At 46.1% G+C, this 21,874-nt stretch overlaps 1 protein-coding gene across 1 annotated transcript in view; it reads right to left on the reverse strand.

The window, feature by feature from the left end:
• The window catches only part of RICTOR (RPTOR independent companion of MTOR complex 2), a 468,276-nt gene that overhangs the window by 83,478 nt on the left and 362,924 nt on the right, over positions 1–21,874 (reverse strand). Inside the window, exons 29-30 of the mRNA XM_030193057.1 lie at positions 17,414–17,520; positions 5,913–6,142 (exon numbers count right to left, since the gene is read on the reverse strand). Of these exons, the coding sequence (XP_030048917.1) occupies positions 5,913–6,142; positions 17,414–17,520 (337 nt within the window). The remainder of the gene's footprint in view (positions 1–5,912; positions 6,143–17,413; positions 17,521–21,874) is intronic.

Genomic DNA, 21,874 nt, shown 5'->3' on the forward strand with positions numbered 1-21,874 from the left:
AGGACCAGCCAGAACCTCTCTGAACTCCCTCAATATCCTGGGGTGGATCCTGTCCGGTCCCATGGCTTTGTCCACCTTTAGCTTTTCAAGTTGTTCATACACACTCTCTTCCATGAACGGTGCTATATCCACGCCATTCTCAAATGTACTTTTGCCAGTCTATCGTGGTCCTTCTCCAGGATTTTCTTCTGTGAAAACAGAAGAAAAGTATCTATTTAGCAAATTTGCTTTTTCTTCATCATCATCATCCACATAGCGGTTCGCAGTATCTTTTAGTCTCACGATTCCCTTTTTAGTCATTCTCCTTTCACTAATATACCTGAAGAAATTTTTGTCACCCCTCCTTACATTTCTAGCCATTTGTTCTTCCACTTGTGCTTTTGCCAGACGTATCTCTCTCTTGGCTTCTTTCAGTTTCGTCCGGTATTCCTCCCCGTGTTCCTCTTGTTGAGTTTTTTTGTATTTCGGGAACGCCAACTCTTTAGCCTTTATTTTCTCAGCCACTTGTTTGGAGAACCATATTGGCTTCCTTTTTCTCTTGTTTTTATTTACTCTCCTTACATAAAGGTTTGTGGCCCTATTTATAGCTTCTTTCAGCCTGGTCCACTGTCCTTCCACTTCTCGTATGTCCTCCCAGCCCATCAGCTCCTTCCTCAGGTATTCCCCCATTTTACTAAAGTCAGCATGCTTGAAATCCAGGACTTTTTTTTTTTGAGTGACCGCCCTCCACTTCAGCTGTCATATCAAACCAAACTGTTTGATGGTCACTGCTGCCCAGGTGGGCACCCACTCGGACATTTGACACACTATCCCCATTTGTGAGCACTAGATCCAGCGTCACTTCCTCCCTTGTGGGTTCCACCACCATTTGTCTGAGCAGAACACTTTGGAAAGCATCCACGATCTCTCTACTTCTTTTCGATTCTGCAGACGGAACCTTCCAATCTACATCTTAATCATTGTGTATCTTAGAACCTCTAATAAAAGTCCCATTTACCTAATACGAATCCAAAAGAATACATAGTAATTGTTGAGTAGTCTGTTAGTGCTGTGTCTGTGAGGCAGGCTGTAAAACCAGGTCAGAACATATGCTCAATTTCATAAAGCCATAATGACTGAACTACTTAAAAAAAACATGTTTTGTCATAATCTTTGGCTAAGAAACTGCTTAGGATAGGAAATTGACCATGTATTATTAGATCCGATTCCTACGTTAAGTTTTGCTCTACTTTGTATTTTGTCACAGTTTATTGTTACTGGTCTTCTTTGTATTTTGTCAAAGTTTATTGTTACTGGCTTCTACTACTACTACTACTTAACATTTCTAGAGCGCTACTAGGGTTACGCAACGCTGTACAATTTAACAAAGAGAGATACAAAGTCCCTGCTCAAAGAGCTTACAATCTAATAGACAAGTGAACGGTCGGTCCGATAGGGGCAGTCAAATTGGGGCAGCCTGGATTCACTGAACGGTAAGGGTTAGGTGCCGAACGCAGCATTGAAGAGGTGGGCTTTAAGCAAAGACTTGAAGACGGGCAGGGAGGGGGCTTGGCGTAAGGGCTCAGGAAGGTTGTTCCAAGCATAGGGTGAGGCAAGGCAGAATGAGCGGAGCCTGGAGTTGGCGGTGGTGGAGAAGGGTACTGAGAGGAGGGATTTGTCCTGTGAATGGAGGTTACGGCGGGAACGTAAGGGGAGATGAGGGTAGAGAGATAGTGAGGGGCAGCAGACAGTGCATTTGTAGGTAAGAAGGAGAAGCTTGAATTGAATGTGATATCTGATTGGAAGCCAGTGAAGTGACCTGAGGAGAGGGGTGATATGAGTATATCGGTTCTGGCGGAATATGAGACGTGCAGCAGAGTTCTGAACAGATTGAAGGGGGGGATAGATGGCCAAGTGGGAGGCCGGTGAGGAGTAAGTTGCAGTAGTCCAGGCGAGAGGTAATGAGAGCGTGGACGAGAGTTCGGGTGGTGTGTTCAGAGAGGAAAGGGCGAATTTTGCTGATGTTAAAGAGGAAGAAGCGACAGGTCTTGGCTATCTGCTGGATATGCGCAGAGAAGGAGAGAGAGGAGTCAAAGATGACTCCGAGGTTGCGGGCAGATGAGACGGGGAGGATGAGGGTGTTATCAACTGAGATAGAAAGTGGAGGAAGAGAAGAAGTGGGTTTTGGTGGAAAGACGATAAGCTCGGTCTTGGACATGTTCAGTTTCAGGTGGCGGTTGGACATCCAGGCAGCAATGTCTTAAGTCCTAGGTAAAGTAAAGTAAAATAAAATAAAGAAATACTTCTTCAAGGAAAGGGTAGTGAATGCATGGAATGGCCTCCTGGTGGAGGTAATGAAGAGAAAAGACAGTATCTAAATTCAAGAAAGCATGGGACAAATACATAGGATCTCTAAGGGAGAGGAAGTGATGGTAGATGGTATGGATGGGAAGACTAGACAGCCTTCACTGTTCTCTGTTTCTATCTATACAAGAATGTCCCAGAGAGGTCTGGTGATACAGACTATATCCTCTAAACTCTGAGTGACCTGAGACCACATAAGGTCCACTGAGCTTGATTTATATTGAGATGTGCAAAGCGAGTGACATGTACTATCATGGCCTTGTGGCCCAACCATATCAACGTGCTCCAAGTTGATGTCTGCTAACTCAAAAGAACCTGCCAAACTATGCATACCAAGATGGTAATCCTTTCTGGTGGAATAAATGTTCTTGCCCGAGTTATATACAGTAGAGCCCTTATGAATTCCAAAAGAGACTAAGAAGTTTATGGAGATCCCTAGTGAATCAAACACCAGAATGGTTTTGCCCATGGATAGTTGGGTTCCTTCCTTAGATAGGCTCTTGAACAATCATCTTGATAGGGAAACACACACACTCCCAGTTTGCGGGTATGTATGGTTACAAGGCTAAAGATTTTTCATCACAAGTGGAGTTTATGCCAGACCACAAGATGACTGTGATACTGATAATGGTACTGAGACAATTCCAGTGCCTGGTATCTCTCTCTATGTGAGTATATGCTTCCTTTTTGGTCCAGGGAACATAACTAGTCTGGTTCTGAATAAATAGCATCAAGAGCCCAGGGAAAACACCTGGAACTTTTTTTGAACCAGAAATCTGTTCAAGGTCCTTAGGTCTAGGTTGGGACGGAATCCCCATTTTCTTTGTGACCAGAAAATACTTGTGTAAAATTCCTTCCCTTTTCCCCTGGTTAATTGGGTTCAACCATACTGGTCAGGAAAAGAGCTATGCTTTGCATATACTGGCCCATAAAGAACTAGTAAGAAGCTATGTGAAGAAAAACTGTGGCATTCTGAAATACATTTCCCCCCAAGACAATCTAAAGTCCTAGCATCCATTTCTAGGGAACAGAGAAGCATGATTTGGAGCACTTGATTTGATTTACTGATTTGATATACCACTTAATACAACATATTCAATTATCACAGAATTGTGTGGGAGGAGTTGCATCTTGAATCTTGGGAGCTTGTTGGACCCTGTACCCAGGGGTAAAAGAACTGGAGGATATCCAGTATTTCTGCCCTGTGTTCTTAAGATAAATAAAATGGTGTTAGCTTCTTCCCTAGTAACTGGTGAAAGGGAGGCCCTCCAAAGGAGAATTGCTCCATTCAAAGGGAAGAGTGGATTGATGGATATTGATTCCGATGCCCTTTGGAATTGATAAATCATCTCCAGAGAGAGCAAAGAGCTTTGAGGACTGGCTGTAGAATCTTTTACATCAACAACTTTGAAGCAGCAACATCAGAGCGAGTGAGGACTCGAGCAAGCCTCTCATTGATCTTTCTGTTAAACTCCTCCTCACAGACTACTATTGTCTAGGAACAGAGATTAGGCGAGGCCACTTCCTTCTGAGTCATCTAAGGAGTTTTGGTAGCCTGGTCTCGGGTCCTCAGAGGCTGGTGTGACCCTCCAACATTGAGGTTGAGTGGACCTTATTTAAGGGTCACTTCAAGTATACAGCTGCCAGCACCTTCAGTTCTCAATGCCACACTCCAATGGGGTCTAATGTTGCTGGTTCTGAGCCTCCGTGTGATGCTGGACGCCCTTGGTGTTGAGAAAATAAGGATGAAGCCCCTTTCTCTTTATCTTAGGCGGGAATCAGTGCATGTCAATTTCTGATGGCTGCTTTCAACACTTGTTATCAAGGGTGATGAATAAACTCCAAAAGTCAATGAACTCTCAGAGTCCAGTGCAGCTCCTTGGACTGTTTGACACCAACACTGACAGTAATGGACAGGACTTAGAAGAACAAGTTGTGCATGCCATGATAACATCAAGATTGGATTACTGCAATGAACTATACAATGATCTGACTACCAAAGGGCCTGCACCAGTTGATCCAGAATGCAGCAGCAAGACTCACAGAAGGTTGCAAGTGAAGGCTAAATTTAAAACTTTGTCTGAGCTTCAAGGCCCTCAAAGGAAATGGCCCTGAGTACCTGAAGAATAGGATGATCCTCTACACACCACCAAGGACACTAAGGTCCTCTCAAGGACTATCACTAACCATATCCTCTCCAAAAGACATTACACAATGTGATACCTGCAAGCGAGAATTCTCCAGAGTAGCCCCCACACTCTGGAATGCACTGCCTGAAAGGCTACACAACACTATCTCTACTTCAGGAAGCAGGTGAAAGCCTGGCTCTTCAACCAGGCGTTTAATGGAAGAGGTAACTAACTTGTTATTCTCACTCACACAAGGAGTGACACGGGCTGCACAAACTGCAGCAGGACATGTTTATCCACTCCCATCCTAGCTGAGATAATATTAAATCATCTCTGACCGTATGTGCAGTTTTCTTTAAATTAATCACCTTACTTTCTAACTCTTCTTACTCTCTTACCTATCTATATGTTCTATCTTTGCTTTACCCTTCACTATTAAAATGTTCTATTATGTATTGTGTTGACATTGTTAGTATACTATGCCATACTTTTTATTATTTGAATATTTTTACTGTAGTAATTGCCTAGTGCTCATATTTGATTTATTCTTACTGTACACCACCTTGAGTAAATTCCTTTAAAAAGGCGGTAAATAAACCCTAATAAATAAATCCTAATAAATAAAATAAAAGATTTGATGTATCTGAATTCCTCTTTTTGTCATATGTGATCATAAATGACAATGAGGTTTGTGATCACACCCAAGGAGCTGCAAGTGCTTTTTTCTTGCCACACTACCCATACTTTTTAAAGCTGCTAGAGGCCCTGTCTGGGGTCATATTGCTGGAAAAGACAGCCACTGAGAATCAAATGATTTTGAAAAATAGACTGACTGGGTTGCGCAAAAAAATAAACCTAAACATCCAAAAGATAATTAGAGGTGTTAAAGGGAAAAATAAGAGCTCTATGCATGACAATGTTGAGAAAAGAATTTACTTCAAAAGCTGAGAGAGAACAAGTTTGCAATCATGCCTTATTGGCTCCACAGAAAAACAAATTCTTTCCTAATTTTTCTAGCTGGGAATGCTTTTCCAGTGCAGGCTCTGTCAGATGACCTCATCTGTAAGGACTTAATATGCTGCTCGACCTCAGAGAAGCAACTTTATCACAGTTCCTTCATATCAGTGGAAATATATGTATGATCCAGAGATGTATGACTCTGTATAAGTAGTTATGCAGCTATAATAATGTACATACATTGTAATCAAGCAATTATTTTCTTTCCATGTGCAATAATTCTTCAGTTACATAAAATACAAATAAACTTTAGATCTGTAGCATAAATTATGTAAAAGGTTTGGCTGCAGCGTTCCATGCAGCTTCCCACAAAATCTATGATCAAGGTGCCAAAGGTGGAAAAAAAAAAGGCCACCTCATATATTTGCAAACTGGCAACAAGTAAAGCTGTCACCATTCTCCTTTTCCACAAAGCTTACTTACTTGGTGGTATGGATTCACTTTCACTATTATGTCGAGAGCTGGTAGATTCAGAATTCAAACTAAGAGTGCTTGGTATAGAAGAGAGTTCACTGCAAAGCTGTTCCATGTCATCAGACACAACTGGCCAAGGATGTCTGCGACTATGCCTCACTGCATCCCAATTGTGTTGCTTTAATATATCACAACCTTGTTTTGTTTTGGCTAGTAGACCAAGCACGTAGACACAAGTTCTGCAATAATAATTTTTAAGAGACAAAACCATTTAACAAATACATACATGTTTAGCTATGTTTAAAATTTAAAATGGAATTTATATCTCACTTCTAAAAGTAATGATTTAAACCAAGTTACAAAAGATGACATATTAACATGATAGTCTGATCATAAATATTTTCCTCTTTCCTAAACATTATGGGGCTCACTTTCGAAACAAATAACCAAAAGTTGGCATAAATCGCAGATGGACATTATTCTGGGAAAAATGTCCAACTTGTGATTTTTGAAAAACAGATTTGGGATCTTTTTATCTGCAGTTCATCTAAATCACAAGGGGGCAATGTTGGAGGAATGTTTTGGATGTTTTTCTGCAATAGTGGAACATGGACAAAATGTCCAGGCTAAAAAATAGGACATTTTTGTCTAGACCTGTTTCAGTAATGACTAAGTGCTAAAAAGGTGTCCAAACTGATCAGATAACCATTGCAGAGATGAAGACATGACCCTCCCTTAATCCCCCAGTGATCACTGACCGCCTCCCACCCCTCTAAGAGATGAAAGTGGCAGTATATACCACGCTCTATGACAGCAGCAGATATAATGGGCATTGCTTTTACAGCAGCAAGCAGATCCCTGGAGTAGCCTAGTGATCAGTGCAGTAGGCTGCAGAAAAGGGCACCCAGGTCCATATCCCACTCTAACCAGTACACATGGTAGAAAGTGTGAGCCTTCCAAAACCCACAAAATACCCACTGTACCAACATATAGGTGACAGTTGCAGGCTTAAGGATTATTGTAGTGGTGTACTATACATTTTTTTTACTATTCCTGGAAGGCTCACCATACAATGTAAGGGGGTTATGGTGAGAAGTATAGCTGGGACCATTTTGTGAAGTCCACTGCAGTGCCCCCCCTCCCCCCTTAGTCCACTGCAGTGCCTGCCCCACTGCTCTCTGGGATGTCTATGTGGCCAGTCTTCTAAGAATCCTGGCCCCTAGACATCCCAATGGCTTATTTGTGTGTGTGTGTGCTTTTTCCAAACAATGATAACAAAAGATAGATGCACTGAGCACAAAAATGTCTACAAAATGGCAATTTTCGAAACAAAAAGACTATTTCCGGTTCGAAAATCAATTTGTTTGAAAACTCGACTTTTGGACGTCTTCAGCAAAACATCCTAAATCGAAAGTTAGAGGTCATATCGAAAAGGCCCCTCTATATATTTCAAGTTTAAAACAACCCATCCTCATATGTTAATTTAACATTACTCTTCCTTTTAATTACTGATTAATGTAACTCCTCATAATCCTAAAAATTCACACATACCAGAACCTCACCCAAAGATCATGACATCCAAACTAATCCAAACGTTCATAAGTAAGTTTACAAATTTACAAATAAAAATCAAATCAAACATTCCAATGATACAATGGGTTTTGCTCCCATTTTAAATTCCTATTTTAACTTATTTTACTCTTGTGGCCCTAACCCTTCCAATGTTTGATTTTCTGTGGACACCAGCCTATATTGCTTGATTATTGGAATTTCCAACCAATCATTCTTTGATCCTAGTGATCACTGAGTGCATACCATAAGATGTTAAGATAATTTGGGATTTAGGTACAAAATATTTAGCTAAAGAACAAGTTAGTAATTTAAACCTTATCCTTAACTGAACTGGCAGCCAGTGGAACTCAATTAGCAAGGAAGAAACTATCCCACTATGTATTAAACTTTTTAAGGCTGTGACCTCATTTTCAAGGCCTCACAAAGCACAGAACTTCCAGAGTCCTACCTTTCCATCCATGCTGCTGTTTCCAGCTTTCCAACAGCTTTGCAGCTGATATGGCCATCATTCCATGGAGCCTGTGTATACCTAGTTACAGTGCAGACTTGTTTTGTTTTTTTTCTTTGGGGGGGGGGGGGGGGGGGGGTTACCCAGCCACATAGGTCGCAACTCCAAAAGTGGAATTTGTGACACCATCTGTTTTTGTGACCTACGGTTTGAGAAGACCTATTTTATTTTCTACTGAAAGAACTCATTCTCAGTAGTTATTTTTCCCTTATAGTGTTAAGCCCTAATGCACAGATATCGTGTGAAAATAAAATTAATGCAAAACACATTAAAGTGCTTTGTGGTATTTTGTCAGTTAGCAAGCACTAATCTGCGTGTTATCTATTTTTTATTTTTTGGAAGAGGCATGTCAAAGGTGGAATATAAGAGTGGAAACGTTAGCCAGCTAGCTCATTCACATTGCCACATGCTAACTGGTTAATGTGGAGCTAACATGGGAGCTCTTCCTACATTAACTATTTTACTGGTACCAAGAACTAATGCAAACATTAGCATGCAACTAGAAAAAAAAAAGCCTTAAATTATGCCACATCAATCTGGGCTTAGTACAAAGGAAACTCCCTGCATTAAAATATATTAAGCCCAGATTTTAACATATTTTAGTAACAGGGCCTCTATTTTTTTTAATCAAGTAATTGCTACCACGATGTGGTAGGAAACATTGCTCAGATAACTTAGTTACATATGAAGTACTTACCGTATTTTTCGGACTATAAGACGCACTTTTTCCCCCCAAATTTGGGAGGAAAATGGGGGGTGCGTCTTATAGTCCAAAGGTAGCGAGTTCCCTCCCTCCCCCCGAGTTCGGGATCGCCCTCCCCCCCGGCCCTGTCACCACTTCTCCCCTACTCACGTCACGCGATGTTCCCTGGTGGTCTAGTGACGTCGGGGCAGGAAAGAGCCCCCTCTTTCCTGCCCAGCGCGCTGCTCTCCGTCCTCCTGTATGCTGCCTGACGGTCTCGGCGAGATTCAAAATGGCCGCCGAGACTTCAATTCTCGGCGGCCATTTTGAATCTCGCCGAGACCGTCAGGCAGCATACAGGAGGACGGAGAGCAGCGCGCTGGGCAGGAAAGAGGGGGCTCTTTCCTGCCCCGACGTCACTAGACCACCAGGGAACATCGCGTGACGTGAGTAGGGGAGAAGTGGTGACAGGGCCGGGGGGAGGGCGATCCCGAACTCGGACAAGACGCACCGGAGCACCTAGGTTTTAGAGGAGGGAAAAAGGAAAAATTTTTTTTTCCTATTTCCCTCCTCTAAAACCTAGGTGCGTCTTATGGTCCGCTGCGTCTTATAGTCCGAAAAATACGGTATATTTCATTTTATTTCTACTTATCCTGAATAAAGTTTCTGGATTTTCTAACAGAACTAGTGAATTTTTACAAATTTTCAACTTGAATCTGAAAGGTTCAGTAATGAGTTTCTGAGTAGCAACAAGCCCAAATTAACACTCATACTAGAATTTCTGTCCTTACTTGAAATGCATACATGATATTCACTACCTAAATATGACTTGCTGAGGTGTATCAGATTGCATTTTCTCCATGTCAACTTTAAATTACCAGAAGTATGTCAAATGTGAATCACATAGTAGGAAAGATGCTCAATTGCATTACAGAACAAATTACTAACAAAACACCTAGAAAGTTTTCAAAAAACGCCCATGGCCTTTCATAAAATAGGCTCCTAGAACTAGCTCCAGCAGCATAAACAGATTCTTGCAATGTGTGCATAAATGTATACATTTTATTAAATACACACCATACACAGCACCTCTGCCTTGCTCTGCCCCAAGGAGTGCCTAAATTTAGGCTATATAAACATATGCATACTTTTCTCAGCTCAGGTAAGTTTTAAAAGCCCAGTGATGGTAAAATTATGTATAATCATACCTGATAATTTTCTTTCCATTAATCATAGCTGATCAATCCATAGACTGGTGGGTTGTGTCCATCTACCAGCAGGTGGAGATAGAGAGCAAACTTTTGCCTCCCTATATGTGGTCATGTGCTGCCGGAAACTCCTCAGTATGTCGATATCAAAGCTCCATCCGCAGGACTCAGCACTTAGAGAATTACACCCACGAAGGGACACTCTGCCCAGCTCACCACCGCCGAAACGGGGGAGGGGAATTAACCCAGCTCATCCCCACACAAGTGGGGGAGGGGAATCCGTCCAGCTCATCCCCGCGGAGCGGGGGAGGGACACCACACCCGCCGATGCGGGGGGATCTGGCTTATCCTGCAACCGCAACCGCGGGAGGAGCTGACTGACCCTAACACCGCCGAAGCGGGAGGGGTACAAAGCTGCCCTACAGCCGCACGAAGCGGGAGGGAGTGCCGGCAGAATTTAAATCTCAATCCAGCCCCGTAAAACGGAGGGGAGAGGAATGCAGCAGCTCACTGTAACACAAACTCGTCTCAACTCTTGAAGAATCCAAGTGAAAGAAGAACTTGAACACGAAGTCCTCCTGAAGTAACTGAAGGCTAAACTTGAACCTAAAATTCAACCAGAATATAAACAGTACAGATATCTGGGAGGGGCTATGGATTGATCAGCTATGATTAATGGAAAGAAAATTATCAGGTATGATTATACATAATTTTACCTTCCATATCATCAAGCTGATCAATCCATAGACTGGTGGGATGTACCGAAGCAGTACTCACCCAGGGCGGGACATAGAAATCCCTGACCTCAACACTGAAGCTCCAAACCGGGCCTCCGCCCGTGCAGCCACAGTCAAACGGTAATGCTTGGAGAATGTATGAGCCGAAGCCCCCGTTGCCGCCTTGCATATCTCTTCCAAGGAGACGGATCCGGCCTCTGCCATCGAGGCCGCCTGAGCTCTCGTGGAGTGAGCCTTCAGCTGGATAGGCGGCACCTTCCCCGCGGCCACATAAGCCGCTGCAATGGCTTCCTTGACCCATCTTGCCACTGTAGGCTTAGCAGCCTGCAGACCCTTACGAGGACCTGCAAACAGGACAAACAGATGATCCGATTTCCGGAAATCATTGGTCACTTCCAAGTATCTGATGATGACTCGTCTCACATCCAGATATTCAAGAGCGGAGTACTCCTCTGGGTAGTCCTCCCTACGAAAGGAAGGGAGACAGAGCTGCTGATTCACCTGGAAGCGAGAAACAATCTTGGGCAGGAAGGAAGGCACTGTGCGAATAGTCACTCCTGCCTCAGTGAACTGCAGAAAAGGCTCTCGACATGAGAGCGCCTGGAGCTCGGAAACTCTTCTGGCTGAAGTGATAGCCACCAAAAAGACTGCTTTCAACGTCAGGTCTTTCAGAGATGCCCTCGACAAGGGTTCAAAAGGCGGCTTCTGCAATGCTCTTAGCACCAGGTTGAGATTCCACGCAGGCACCACTGAGTGCAGAGGAGGGCGCAGGTGATTAACTCCCTTGAGAAAGCGCACCACATCTGGCTGCGAAGCCAGGGAAGCACCCTTCAGGCGGCCCCTGAAGCAAGCCAGAGCCGCTACCTGGACTTTAAGGGAACTGAGCGACAGGCCTTTCTCCAGACCTTCTTGCAGGAACGCCAACACTGAAGAAATTGGAGCAGTGAAGGGAGAAAGTGAGCCTGCTTCACACCATGCTGCAAAGATACGCCAAACCCTGGCGTAAGCAGTAGAAGTAGAGCGCTTCCTCGCTCTCAGCATAGTGGCGATGACCTTGTCTGAGAAGCCCTTCTTCCTCAGACGCTGCCGCTCAATAGCCAGGCCGTAAGACCAAAGGGAGAGGGATCCTCCATCACCACGGGACCCTGATGTAACAGGCCCTGCTCCACTGACAGCCGCAGAGGATCGTCGACTGAGAGCCTGATCAAGTCCGCATACCAGGGACGTCTGGGCCAATCCGGACCCACCAGGATTACCCTGCCGGGATGCTTTGCCACCCGGTCTAGCACCCTGCCCAACATGGGCCAGGGCGGGAACACATAGAGGAGCTCTTGTGTCGGCCACTGTTGGAGAAGAGCATCTACTCCCAGGGATCGAGGGTCCCGTCCTCTGCTGAAAAAGCGCGGCACTTGGCAATTGGCCGATGACGCCATCAGATCTAGGCTCGGCTGGCCCCAGCGCTTCGTGATGTCCAAGAACGCCTGAGCAGATAGTTGCCACTCTCCGGACTCCAAGGTATGGCGACTGAGAAAGTCCGCCTTGACATTCATGACTCCGGCAATGTGGGCCGCTGAAAGCTGCTCCAGGTTCGCTTCCGCCCACTGGCAAAGACTCATAGCCTCCTTGGCTAGAGGGGCGCTCTTGGTACCTCCCTGGCGGTTGATATAGGCCACAGCCGTGGCATTGTCCGACAGGACCCGTACAGGCTACAACACCAGTACCGGGATGAACTCCAATAACACCAACCGAATGGCTCTGAGTTCCAGGAGGTTGATAGACCACTTGCCTCTGCAGGAGACTAGAGCCCCTGCGCTGTCCTTCCCAAGCAGTGGGCTCCCCAGCCCATCAAAGAGGCGTCTGTCGTGACGACAATCCACTCCGGGGTCACCAGAGGCAATCCTGCAGACAACTTGTCTGTCTGCGTCCACCAGCTCAGCGCCTTGCGCACTGCTGGGTCCACGGGAAGGCGCACAGCATAATCCTCCGACATCGGAGTCCAGCGCAGCAGCAGAGATAGCTGTAGTGGTCTCATATGAGCCCTGGCCCAGGGCACTACTTCCATCGTGGCCGTCATAGAGCCCAACAGCTGCACGTAGTCCCAAGCCCGAATAGGAGAGGCTACTAGGAACTAGTCCACCTGAGCCTGAAGCTTGACAATCCGATTGTCTGGCAGGAACACTCTGCCCACTTGGGTGTCGAATCGAACTCCCAGATACTCCAGGGACTGAGTCGGGCGCAGCTGGCTCTTCTTCCAGTTGATGATCCATCCCAGGGAGCTCACAAGAGCAACTACCCGGTCCATAGCTTTGCCGCACTCTGCATAAGAGGGGGCTCGGATCAACCAGTCGTCCAGATAAGGATGGACTTGTACTCCTTCCTTTAGCAGGAAGGCCGCTATGACCCCCATTACTTTGGAAAAGGTCCGCGGAGCAGTAGCCAACCCGAAAGGGAGGGCTCTGAACTGGAAGTGTCGTCTCAGGACTGTAAAACGCAGAAAGCGTTGGAGAGGAGGCCAGATGGGAATATGCAGGTACGCTTCCTTGATGTCCAAGGAAGCCAAGAACTCTCCTGCCTTCACTGCCGCTATAACAGAGCGGAGAGTCTCCATGCGAAAGTGCCTCACTTTCCAGGCCCGATTGACCCCTTTGAGGTCGAGGATAGGCCGGACAGAACCTCCTTTCTTTGGAACCACAAAGTAAATGGAGTAACGTCCCTTGCCAATCTGATTTTTTGGCACCGGAACGACCGCACCCAGGCGGATCAGGTTGTCCAAGGTCTGCTGCACTGCCACAGCTTGACCGGAGACTTGCAGGGAGAGAGTACAAACCCGTCTCTTAAGGGTTGGCAGAACTCTAGCTTGTAGCCGTCTCTGATGACTTCCAGCACCCACGCGTCTGAAGTTATAGTGGTCCACTCGCCCAGAAACGAGGACAGCCGTCCTCCAATCTGCACTGGGGCGTGGACCAAGGCCCCGTCATTGGGTACGAGACCCTGGGGGAGGACCGGAGGGAGCACCTCCGGGACGGCGGTCTCTGCGAAAGGAATGCTGCTTGGGGGAGAAAGTCCTCTTGAAGGAAGAGGGGGCAGAGGAACCCGACTTGCCCGGGCGGTACCGACGGGCTTCCAGCAACCGTCCTCTGGAGGTACCGGGACGAGTACTAGCCCGAGCTCTGACCTCTGGTAATTTCTTGCCCTTAGACGTGCCGAGATCGGTCACGATTTTGTCCAGCTCGACCCCAAAGAGCAGCTTGCCTTTAAAAGGCAATCTAGCCAGGCGGGATTTAGAGGCGTGGTCAGCAGACCAATGTTTCAGCCAAAGCCACCGCCGCGCAGAGACTGTCTGAGCCATGCCTTTAGCTGAGGCTCTCAAGACATCATACAGCAAGTCTGCCAAATAGGCTAAGCCCGATTCCAGGGCCGGCCAATCAGCCCTCAAGGAAAGATCCGAGGGGGAAGCCCGCTGCACCATAGTCAGGCACGCCCTGGCCACATAGGAGCCGCAAACTGAGGCCTGCAAACTTAAAGCAGCTGCCTCAAAGGACGACCTTAAGGCCGCCTCCAATCTTCTGTCTTGGGCGTCCTTTAGGGCCGTGCCACCTTCCACCGGCAACGCCATTTTCTTAGTCACCGCAGTGATTAAAGAATCCACGGTAGGCCACAGATAGGCCTCACGTTCACTCACAGCCAAAGGATAGAGGCGGGACATAGCCCTAGCCACTTTAAGGCTCGTTTCCGGGACATCCCATTGAGCCGCATGGCTCATGCACGTGGAAGGATCTAGGCGGGCGCTTCGTCCCCAGCATAATGGCAGAGCCAACAGGGGCTGAGGGAGAGACGTCCTCCGGAGAGGAAATCTTCAAAGTGTCCATGGCCTGTAACAACAGGTTGGGCAAATCCTCTGGGCTAAAAAGCCGCGCTGCAGAGGGGTCATCCGCTCCATCCGAGCGGGGATCTATCTCCTCCAAGGAATCCGCAAAGGACCGTTGGGAGACCTCAGACACGCTGCCCTCATCTACATCGGAGGAGACAAAGTCCTCCAAGGCCTGGAAATCAACCCGAGGGCGTTTACCTCTGGGAACCTCAACCTCTTTATCAGAAGAGGGAGCAGGGGCAGCGTTTTGCATGAGGAAAGCCTGATGCAGCAGCAAAACAAACTCGGGGGAGAAACCCCCCAGACTGTGCACTTCCGCAGCCTGGGCAACAGCCCTAGACGCACTCTCAACCGGCGCTCGCAATAGCGGGGGAGAGACATGCTGCGCATCCAAAATGGCGTCCGGCGCGAAACTCCGCGAAGGAGCCGCGCGGGAAGAACGGCGCTTAACTTTAGCCGCTTTGTGCCGTCGCCCAAATTAAGGGCGTTCATGGCATTAATGTCTCCAACCTCAAGGGCGGCCCACGAAGAAGCCGTCCGAGCCGCGTGGCCGGCCAAGATGGCGGAGGCGAGGAGCGGGGGATGGGCGTTTATGGCGGGAAAAAACCGCCACGCCGGAGGAACGACCGGGACATTCATCGGTCACTAAACTGTCACCCATCAAGGGCGAATCAGGTTGTAAAACCCCCGCATCCCCTCTAGAAGCGCTCCAGCGATCCGGGGAGCGACCCTTTGCGCCCTCGCCCTCCGACGCCATATGCCACGAGGAGAAGAATCGGGGAACCCCCTGCCCGCTATAAAAAGGTAAAATTACCTGCTTGCCGCTCCGAGCTGTAACGAACTGGTGTCCCAGTGAGTAGCTGCAATGAACGTTTAAAGAAACGTCGAATTAAACGCCTTTAAAGACGGTTAAAATTTTTTTTTTTTTTTTTTTTTAAACGGAGCCAGCGGGAGGGGGGAGAAAAGGAGGGACCTGGCACCACCAGGTTTGCACTTGCTCAAAAGAGCCCTCAACCCCAGGCCTCAACAAAACCTAAGGATTAGGCTTGGAGGCCTAGCCAGAGCTGCTGCTGTGTGTGACCACCACCTGCTGAGATAGAGAACATACTGAGGAGTTTCCGGCAGCACATGACCACATATAGGGAGGCAAAAGTTTGCTCTCTATCTCCACCTGCTGGTAGATGGACACAACCCACCAGTCTATGGATTGATCAGCTTGATGATATGGAATAAATACTTACATAAAACAAAAGTTTACATAAGATGTACAACATGGGTTTTCTAAGACTTAAAAACACATTTCTCAAGTTGGTCCTGGAATATCCTCAACCAGTGTGGTTTCCAAAATGAATATCTATGAGAAAGAGTTATATCCACTGTGTTCACTGCAGGCAAACTTTCTCAGTGTTTGCATTGTGGATTTCCTGAAAACCAGACTAGCTAGGAGAGTACCCTGGTACCTGTTCAAGAAACACTAAATTGAAATACACATTTTGGTCTGGGGTCCATGGGCTCAGGAGTCCCAAGTCCATTGTGGATGTGTCTCGCTTCCTGCTTCCCACAGGACAGGGAGGAGCGTCACTTTTGTCAGAATGATCGTCATTTAGTAGGTAAATTAGATAGGCAATTTTCTCTCACATATATTTGGTTCTATGCTGAACTGTCAAAAAAACAGGCACGTATTTTTCTTTTGTTCAACATAATTTGTGCAGTTACAACTAGCTGACTAGTTTGATGATTAGGTTTTTGGAACATTTGGAGGGAAGTTGTCTAGTATACTCAGTTTTTAGTATATGGGAGGAAAATAGAATCTGAGTCAGTCATAAACAAAGACAGATGATAACTTAATAACGTGTTTACTGCTGTGCGTTAAGTGCACCTGTAATATCTGAAATGCAGTTAACATGTAAGGCTTGCCTATAATGATACAGAAGCTTTGTGGTTACTGCATGTTAACCATTTATTTATTTGGATTTTGTTCACACCTTTTTCAGTAGTAGCTCTAAGTAAGTATTTTTCTGCCCCTTGAGGGCTCACAATCTAATTTTGTACCTGAGGCAATAGAGAGTTAAGGGGTCCTTTTACTAAGCTGTGCTGAAAAATGGGCTGCGCTAGTGTAAGCGTGTGTTTTGGATGTGCGCAGATCTATTTTTCAGCGCACCTGTAAAAAAGGCCTTTTTAAAATTTTTGCCGAAAATGGACACGCGGCAAAATAAAAATTGGCATGCGTCCATTTTGGGTCTGAGACTTTATCACCAACCATTGCCTTAGCGGTAAGGTCTCATGCGATAATCGTCTACGCGCATAGAATGATGACCACTCGGTTTCCACCGCATGCAGGAAAATAAAATTTATTTTCCGCTGCGCGTAAAAAACAAAATTACCGCCCGGGCCACGCAGTAGTCGGGCGGTACCTCCAAACTGATGCGTGTAGGACATGCGTACACGGCTTAGTAAAAGGGCCCCTAAGTAGCTTGCCAAAGATCACAAAAAGCAGAAGTGGGATTTGAATCAGCTAACTCTGTATGTCAAGACTGGTGCTCTAACCACTACGCTACTCCTCCACTCCTTTAACATGCAGTAACTACAAAATTTAACACAGCTTAATAAAATAGGCCCATAGGGATAAAATGCAAAACATAATAAAGGTTTGTAATACGCTTAACTTAATTCCAACCAGTGAGGCTCCCTTTATCAAATAAATTTGCAAACAAAAATGTTTTAGTACCCTGGCATCTGCCAGAAGCAGAATTTTCTATTGGCTAAGCATTTATTCAAGCATCTCTTTCAAAAATTAGCTATTGTTCTACTGTCCCTTGCATACTTCTTCATGAAAGCCAGAATGATTTGACCACTACAGACATTTTTTGATACCATTTGCTTTGGATGAAATATATATACATATATACAAATGCAAAATATAGATGCATACCCTCTGACGGATAGAACCTCACAGTGTTGTGCAAGTGCCATTATATCTGGAATCACATTTTCCTCCTGAAGCAAGTTAAGACCCCAATTAGATGATCCAATATTTCCCTGCAATGAAAATGTAATTATTCATTAGGAAAACCTCTTATATATGCTACATTTCTAAAGGCATGTTTTTTTTATATTGAGCTAAAATGTCCGAAATGTATTTGTGTATATGAGAGACTTGTGTTTGTGCAAGTATTAGTGCATGGAAGAAAGTGGTCAATTTTGTGTGTGAGGGGCAAGAGACGAGTGTAGAGAAGTCTTTGGGCAAGGCAGCAGCTTTGTATGTGATAGAAAGGCTGAATATCTGAGAAACATTTGCTTGCATGCATGCACACACTGAGGAAAAGATATGCTCATCATTTGAGTATGTTTGTGTTCATTTGTGTGTGTTTCAGAAATAGAATATGTATCTTGGCTTCCCATATTTTTTCATATAGCATTTAAAATTCAGATCCCTAAACGTCAGATTTTTCACTCAGGTCAACCTCTTTTCCTCTCTAAATCTTTCTCTCATACATTCCATCATATGCCCTATGCTCTTGATTATCCCTACTAATCCGATCTCCATCAGAGATTTCTGTTCTAGTGTCACAACTCTTACTTTTTGGAACGTACTTCCCCTAGAACTCTACATGAAAACTTAACCTTTAAGAAGTTTAAAGCCCTCCTTAAAATTCATTATTTCATGCTGTTTTTCCCCTTAAAGGTGGATTACAGTCTTCCAAGTTGAGCTGTAATTTGTACCACATTACAGTCCTGTACGTTTTTCACTACCAGCCCTACTACTGTATCAGAGAGTAATGGTTTTCCCATCTTACCTTTTTCTCAAATGTATAACAGTTTAACTGTATTTCAGACTGTCTCTTGTACAATTTCTTTTCCATCCTCTTATGATTTTTATTGTAAACCACTTATTGTTAAAAATTTTTTTTTAATTTGTGGTGTGGTATATTTCAGTCTTTGAGCTTTTCCAATTTATACCTATATTGTTCCATTCCTGGTCAATGTATGTAATTGATGTGAAAACACATGCCATCTTGCTAAATTCAATAAAGTCAGCATATATATCTATTTTTCTGTTGCCACTAAACTCGAATATAGTAGTTAATGGCAACATTAAGCTATGAGTATAAGTCGAGAAACGACAGACAGAAGTCAGCACCAACATTTATTTTTAAAAACTTATATACTACCTATAACTAGGTGGTTTTCATAAAAAAAAAACACTCAATCAATAACACTCAATCAATAAAGCGAATGCTACATACCTGTAGAGGGTATTCTCCGAGGACAGCAGGCTGATTGTTCTCACTGATGGGTGACGTCCACGGCAGCCCCTCCAATCGGAATCTTCACTAGCAAAGGCCTTTGCTAGTCCTCGCGCGCCAATGCGCACCGCGCATGCGCGGCCGTCTTCCCGCCCGAAACTGGCTTGTGCCGGCCAGTCTCATATGTAGCAAAACAAAGACAAGGGAAGACACAACTCCAAAGGGGAGGCGGGCGGGTTTGTGAGAACAATCAGCCTGCTGTCCTCGGAGAATACCCTCTACAGGTATGTAGCATTCGCTTTCTCCGAGGACAAGCAGGCTGCTTGTTCTCACTGATGGGGTATCCCTAGCCCCCAGGCTCACTCAAAACAACAACCATGGTCAATTGGGCCTCGCAACGGCGAGGACATAACTGAGATTGACCTAAAAAATTTACCAACTAACTGAGAGTGCAGCCTGGAACAGAACAAACAGGGCCCTCGGGGGGTGGAGTTGGATCCTAAAGCCCAAACAGGTTCTGAAGAACTGACTGCCCGAACCGACTGTCGCGTCGGGTATCCTGCTGCAGGCAGTAATGAGATGTGAATGTGTGGACAAATGACCACGTCGCAGCTTTGCAGATCTCTTCAATGGTGGCTGACTTCAAGTGGGCTACCGACGCTGCCATGGCTCTAACATTATGAGCCGTGACATGACCCTCAAGAGCCAGCCCAGCCTGGGCGTAAGTGAAGGAAATGCAATCTGCTAGCCAATTGGATATGGTGCGTTTCCCCACAGCCACTCCCCTCCTGTTGGGATCAAAAGAAACAAACAATTGGGCGGACTGTCTGTTGGGCTGTGTCCGCTCCAGGTAGAAGGCCAATGCTCTCTTGCAGTCCAATGTGTGCAGCTGACGTTCAGCAGGGCAGGAATGAGGACGGGGAAAGAATGTTGGCAAGACAATTGACTGGTTGTTATAATGCCGTTGTATCGCTCCATGGTGCGACCGCACCTGGAGTATTGTGTTCAGTACTGGTCTCCGTATCTCAAAAAAGATATAGTAGAATTGGAAAAGGTACAGCGAAGGGCGACGAAAATGATAGTGGGGATGGGACGACTTTCCTATGAAGAGAGGCTGAGAAGGCTAGGGCTTTTCAGCTTGGAGAAGAGACGGCTGAGGGGAGATATGATAGAAGTGTATAAAATAATGAGTGGAATGGATCGGGTGGATGTGAAGCGACTGTTCACGCTATCCAAAAATACTAGGACTAGAGGGCATGAGTTGAAGCTACAGTGTGGTAAATTTAAAACGAATCGGAGAAAATTTTTCTTCACCCAACGTGTAATTAGACTCTGGAATTCGTTGCCGGAGAACGTGGTACGGGCGGTTAGCTTGACGGAGTTTAAAAAGGGGTTAGATAGATTCCTAAAGGACAAGTCCATAGACCGCTATTAAATGGACTTGGAAAAATTCCGCATTTTTAGGTATAACTTGTCTGGAATGTTTTTACGTTTGGGGAGCGTGCCAGGTGCCCTTGACCTGGATTGGCCACTGTCGGTGACAGGATGCTGGGATAGATGGACCTTTGGTCTTTCCCAGTATGGCACTACTTATGTATGTACTTATGGTTCAGATGGAACTCCGACACGACCTTTGGCAAGAACTTAGGGTGAGTGCGGAGGACTACTCTGTTGTGATGAAATTTGGTGTAAGGGGCCTGGGCTACCAGGGCCTGAAGCTCACTGACTCTACGAGCTGAAGTAACTGCCACCAAGAAAATGACCTTCCAGGTCAAGTACTTCAGATGGCAGGTATTCAGTGGCTCAAAAGGAGGTTTCATCAGCTGGGTGAGAACGACATTGAGATCCCATGACACTGTAGGAGGCTTGACAGGGGGCTTTGACAACAGCAAACCTCTCATGAAGCGAACAACTAAAGGCTGTCCTGAGATCGGCTTACCTTCCACACGGTAATGGTATGCACTGATTGCACTAAGGTGAACCCTTACAGAGTTGGTCTTGAGACCAGACTCAGACAGGTGCAGAAGGTATTCAAGCAGGGTCTGTGTAGGACAAGAGCGAGGATCTAGGGCCTTGCTGTCACACCAGACGGCAAACCTCCTCCACAGAAAGAAGTAACTCCTCTTGGTGGAATCTTTCCTGGAAGCAAGCAAGACACGGGAGACACCCTCTGACAGACCCAAAGAGGCAAAGTCTACGCTCTCAACATCCAGGCCGTGAGAGAGGCTGGGATGCAGAAGCGCCCCTTCGTCCTGCGTGATGAGGGTCAGAAAACACTCCAATCTCCACGGTTCTTTGGAGGACAACTCCAGAAGAAGAGGGAACCAGATCTGACGTGGCCAAAAAGGAGCAATCAGAATCATGGTGCCTCTGTCTTGCTTGAGTTTCAACAAAGTCTTCCCCACCAGAGGTATGGGAGGATAAGCATACAGCAGACCCTCCCCCCAATCCAGGAGGAAGGCATCCGATGCCAGTCTGCCGTGGGCCTGAAGCCTGGAACAGAACTGAGGGACTTTGTGGTTGGCTCGAGATGCGAAGAGGTCTACCAAGGGGGTGCCCCACACCTGGAAGATCTGTCGCACTACACGGGAATTGAGCGACCACTCGTGAGGTTGCATAATCCTGCTCAACCTGTCGGCCAGACTGTTGTTTACGCCTGCCAGATATGTGGCTTGGAGCACCATGCCATGACGGCGAGCCCATAGCCACATGCTGACGGCTTCCTGATACAGGGGGTGAGATCCGGTGCCCCCCTGCTTGTTGACGTAGTACATGGCAACCTGGTTGTCTGTCTGAATTTGGATAATTTGGTGGGACAGCCGATCTCTGAAAGCCTTCAGAGCGTTCCAGATCGCTCGCAACTCCAGAAGATTGATCTGCAGATCGCGTTCCTGGAGGGACCAGTTTCCTTGGGTGTGAAGCCCATCGACATGAGCTCCCCACCCCAGGAGAGACGCATCCGTGGTCAGCACTTTTTGTGGCTGAGGAATTTGGAAGGGACGTCCCAGAGTCAAATTGGACCAAATCGTCCACCAATACAGGGATTCGAGAAAACTTGTGGACGGGTGGATTACGTCTTCTAGATCCCCAGCAGCCTGGAACCACTGGGAAGCTAGGGTCCATTGAGCAGATCTCATGTGAAGGCG

The sequence above is a fragment of the Microcaecilia unicolor genome, chromosome 2 (assembly GCF_901765095.1).
Source record: "Microcaecilia unicolor chromosome 2, aMicUni1.1, whole genome shotgun sequence".
In the NCBI taxonomy this organism is placed as follows: Eukaryota; Metazoa; Chordata; class Amphibia; order Gymnophiona; family Siphonopidae; genus Microcaecilia; species Microcaecilia unicolor.